The sequence below is a fragment of the Lipomyces doorenjongii genome (genome assembly GCF_038497915.1).
Source record: "Lipomyces doorenjongii strain NRRL Y-27504 unplaced genomic scaffold V1508scaffold_174, whole genome shotgun sequence".
Taxonomy (NCBI): Eukaryota; Fungi; Ascomycota; class Lipomycetes; order Lipomycetales; family Lipomycetaceae; genus Lipomyces; species Lipomyces doorenjongii.
This window is the reverse complement of record NW_027118241.1, coordinates 1-4706: the sequence shown is the minus strand read 5'-3', so window position 1 is coordinate 4706 and position 4706 is coordinate 1. Positions and strand designations below refer to the sequence as shown.

The 4706-nt window shown below is 48.8% G+C and overlaps 2 protein-coding genes across 2 annotated transcripts; both read right to left on the bottom strand.

Moving 5' to 3' along the window:
- V1508DRAFT_83486 (sulfate transporter family-domain-containing protein) lies at positions 1–2928 on the bottom strand. The gene is made up of 3 exons (XM_066943065.1): positions 2493–2928; positions 1729–2415; positions 1–1678 (listed from the first exon to the last, which is right to left on the bottom strand). Exons 1-3 carry the CDS (start codon positions 2794–2796, stop codon positions 156–158), a joined length of 2514 nt encoding a protein of 837 aa, XP_066792128.1. The 5' UTR covers positions 2797–2928; the 3' UTR covers positions 1–155.
- Positions 2929–3445: 517 nt separating this feature from the next.
- On the bottom strand, positions 3446–4545 carry V1508DRAFT_428697 (uncharacterized protein). The gene is made up of 2 exons (XM_066941831.1): positions 3684–4545; positions 3446–3631 (listed from the first exon to the last, which is right to left on the bottom strand). The coding sequence occupies exon 1, from the start codon at positions 4173–4175 to the stop codon at positions 3843–3845; it is 333 nt and encodes a 110-aa protein (XP_066792127.1). The 5' UTR covers positions 4176–4545; the 3' UTR covers positions 3446–3631; positions 3684–3842.
- Between the last annotated feature and the right edge of the window lie 161 nt (positions 4546–4706).

The window sequence follows — 4706 nt, the reverse complement described above, 5'->3', positions numbered from 1 at the left end:
CAAACCGTCAATTCTGTTTAGTCCGGACCAGACTCCCGGTCCTCCGGTTATATGGTGACATAACTGAGCATCGCATGGCCAAAAAAAATATTCAGACAATTTAAGAATACATGTGATGCAATGGAATCAAGCACACGGCAACAAAAACTTAGACCTCAATGGGGCGAAGATCGAGGATTGATTATGTCGTCTCCGCCCCCATACTGTTCCTCCACGTTGGCAATCGCACTCTGCAGCGCCGATGCTAAATCGACAGGGAAGAATGGCACGTTCAAGCCTTGCACAACAGCTATCTTATGTCTGCCACTTGTCTGATATGCGTTGCTCTCCTGAATGCTTTTCTCGTAATTACTGCTATTGGACTCCGCGTCCACAGCGCGCGACAACCCATTTTCGACATCCTTCGATCCACGACGTAGTCGGCGATTCTGCTCCTCCATAAATGTGGCAGCTGATTCGGACCCTACTCTAACATCAGCGACGCTGAATATGGGTTTCCAACGTAAGGGGGAAGAGTCATCGGGGTTGAATGGAGGCGTGGGATAGCCGAAGCCAGCAGAGAGCAGAGCACGTTTGGTCCAGCGGTTGTTCATGCAGGCAAGATGCCACTGGACAACATCAGGAGCAGCCCAACGGTCCAGCTGGTTCCGGATGTCGATGAGAGTCTGAACAGAAGTAATGTCAACATTGTTGACAGAGCTGAAGTCAAGAATCACAGCCTTGAGGGTAGGGAGGTGCGAACGATCTGGCTCTAACTGGCCTCGGCCCGGTCCAGGGTTATTCCAAGGGCGATCACCAAGACGGGGGAAAGATTCGGAGTTGCTGCGACGAGTCTCCTTAAAAATGGTATCGACGAGATAGTCGAGACAATGATTGGCATTAGGATAGTTGAAGCCCTCGCTGAAGCGGTAGATAAAGATACCTGGATACGGTTGACGAACATCAATCTCTGGATTTGAACCATCATCATGTTTGACTGGAAGAAAAATCGAGCGCAGGCTGGAATCAACTCCACCCAGAGGCAACTTTTCACTGGTGCGAAGGGCAGAATCCCTGCCGTCCTGACCTACGACATGATCTCCGATAACTGAGTGGACCTTGACATGACCGAGGAACCGACCTCGTGCCTTGACTATACGGAATAACAATACAGCAGCCGAGATTGATATGGTGGTGTAAACGCCATTCTCAATACTGGAGAAGATGGTGACAAAGACGCCTGCAAAGAAGATGATTACCTCGATCGGTGACACCCGCCAGAACTGGTAGACTGTATTCGGCGCAGTGATCAGATCACCTACGGCATGGATGATGACACCGGCAAGGGCCGCATTTGGAATGTAGAAGAAGACAGCCGGAAGTGCATAGATGGCCAGAAGCACAACGATGGCCGTGATTACACCGGCAAGCGGAGTGCGGACGCCAGCCTTAGATTTGATAGCGGTTCGAGAGAAAGAGCCCGTGGCGGGATATCCTCCCAGGAATGACCCGAGCATATTTGTGACGCCAATAGCAACCAACTCTTGAGAAGGATTAATGGTGTAGTTGTTTACTCGACCAAAAGACTTGGCGATGGCAATGTGTTCGATGACCAAGACAATGACAGCCACAGGAATCTGGCTTGCGAATGAACTAACTATGTCTATGTCGACTTTAGGAACTTTGGCATTTTTGAAACCTGGCCGGGTCAGCAGTGCAGCTTATCCAAATGGAGGTGATGGACCTTACCTCGAGGAACCGGTCCCAAGATGGAAAACTTCGGGTGTTGCCTATGGTACCGGTTGACTAACCAGCTAATCATGACGTACAAGAGAATGACGAAGGCAGTGCGAAGGGTAGACAAGAAGAAAAACTGTTTCGATCTGTTGGGGAACCTCTTGGCAGCGCAATTGCAAGCAAATCGAATGAGATAGAGCATAGTTAGTGCAGTAAGACCTATGGCTGCGTCCAATTTCGTCCGTCCCAGATGCTTTAGAATGTTGATCACGACTTCGTACGTGGGCGCACGTGTGCTGAAACCGGTGATACCCATTAGAGTGGGAAACTGGCCCACGGCGATGTTGATAGCAGAACTGGTCATGAATGCGGAAATGGTTGTCAGGGGTATGAAGTCAACGATCCAGCCGCAGCGGATCAGACCAATAAACAAAACAATGGCACCCGCGATAATAGCGACTGCGGAGGCGACGTCATGGCCTTCATACTGCGGATAATTTTGGCGAACGTTGAGAACAATGTCTCCGACCAGGGTCGACATGACTGCGACGGGTCCAATTGTGATATCTTTGGACGTGGCAAAGAACCAGTAGATCAAAACACCCATGAAGGAAGAATACAGGCCAAACTGCACGGGTAACTCAGCTAACTTCGCATAGGCCATACTCTGAGGCACAACAACAGCTGCAACGGTAATACCTACAGAGAATCAGTCTCGATACTTACCACTCGAGAGGGCCGTGAGGGCCGTCAAAAATCGAAACTCTGGTACTAACCAGCCACAAGATCGCCAATGAACCATTGCAGGTTATATCTTCCAATCCAATGTATGAACGGAAACAAGCTAACGACATAATTGCCGGATTCTCGCCAGGTGGGAATGATGCTCTGCACCCATTCCGCCACAGTCGGCTCCTCTTCGACATATGGCTGGGCAGTGCTGAGAGAGTACACGGATTCGCCGCGCTTGACAGGATCGTCCAGCGGATTCTTGGTCTCACTAAGCTTGATGCCCAACACCTTTGCCAACGTATGGCCAACCTTGGTCGCTCTCGACTCGCTCGTCATTCGTATGTCCATCTTTGTTGTATTCGAACCAAAATATGTGGTATATAGAGCCCTTCAAGAGCCCTTCCGTTTTTTGAGAGTTATGCTCGATTAAATATATAACCAGAAATGCCGAGGAGAAGGCGCTCTAAATAAAGATACATGTGTTGAGGTGCGAACGTGAGTTGGAAACTGGAGGTCCTAGCAAGTCGAGCAGATTAAATAATCAGCCAACCACGAGCAAAAAGGGGTAATAAAAAAATTCGTTCACTCACGGTGGCGGAACGGGTCCCGAGTGAGAACCGGACGCCTACGGCTTGGGTGCGAGCGATCTGCACAACACGCACAATGGTAAGGAAGCGATGTACGACGCTGCCAAATCATTTTTTTGCATTCTGCCTCCACTTGGCCACCTCGGAGCTTCCCGACCCCGACGTCCACACGGTCATTTTGACCTGGATGCCGCAGCGCAAAGGTTAGCGGACCTCACTGCGTGCGGCGCACCCGCAGAATCTCAACCAATCAGTTCCTTCGCAGTGCACGCAATCCGGAGCCGCGCTGGTGTCACTCATTAGCTCTCACAATCGGTCACGTGCGAGGCAGAACAACAGCCGGTGGCGCGCTCGAAAGTTGCGCAATGTCAAGCCATCGTGCCGCAATAAGGGTCTGTCTCTAGGAACAAAGCCGACACTGCACACTAAATCTGAGTCACACGCATGCCATAATGCGCCACACTATCCATCTTCTGAGCGATGAGATCAGTCCCACAAGCCCCTCAAAACTTCGACTAAAAGCAGGTAGAGTTACAAAAAGGAAGAGCGGACAAAGCAGAGGCAAAACTTGAATAAAATAGCAGTTCAATAGAAAAGTATGGTCAAAGGTTTAGATTGAATACGATTTAGTAATACGCTGACATAAAGGTTGACGTTGACACTGAGTGACGCACAATACTGTACTACCATAACGCCTGGCGCTACTGCCAATGTATTTTGAAGATTCCCTTGGGTACGGCTTAAATTCTTTGTGTTCCTAGATCAAGAGAATCAGCAAACAAGCAGAAATCCACTGTGTTGACCGCATTATCGGGAAAGGCGCGTCTTCGATTGCAGCAGGGTAAAGACTCCTATAGTTGCACCAGCAAACGCCTCGCGAACCACGCGCTGGACAACCTTGTCAGTGGCAACATCAATGCTGCTAGACACTTCATCTAACACGACAATCTTGTTCTTCTGGATAATGGCGCGCGCAGGACAAAACGTCGCTGGCTCGTGAAAAGAATTCTGCATCCAGCTCGCATCCGATCCGCGTTTGGACTCGATAAGTGACCACAACAACTTTGCGAAGTCCTCGATGATCTCTTCGTCACTGTGTTTGTCTTCCGGGCAAGGTTTGGAGTGGATACTGCTTTTCATGAGGAATGTTGTTTGATCCTGACGGCGATGTTCCAAAAGCGATTTTGATTCCTGCCAGCATCCTGTACTGTCCCAAAAAAGCGGATTGACTTCGTTGTCCCCTTTCGAAATGGGACTCGTCCAGTATGTAATGAGCAGTTCCGTTAGCTTTACCGCCACTCCAGAAAGGACAAGGTAGAATAGGGATAGAAGGCTTCTGGACCATCCAATTGAAGGGAAGCTATGTTTGTATGTAAATTCGCTGATCGGTCTTTTCAGCTCTTCCTCCTCTGCTTTAGCCTTTCTTATTGAAATATGCGATATTGATTGGTAGAGCACAGTGGAAGTAAGCTCGATTAGAACTTTTAAATAAAAGGAAAATGGGTTGCTGGATGTCCGTAGTCTTAACTATCGTATCCAAGGTAATTGAACCTCTATATATAGACAGAAATACTGTGTAGTACGCAATGTGTCTAATCCTCAATAAGAAGTGTTTCTTCACATGAGGTTATTCTTATGCCTCTAGTGTGAAGATGGTTTACTGAAGATGGT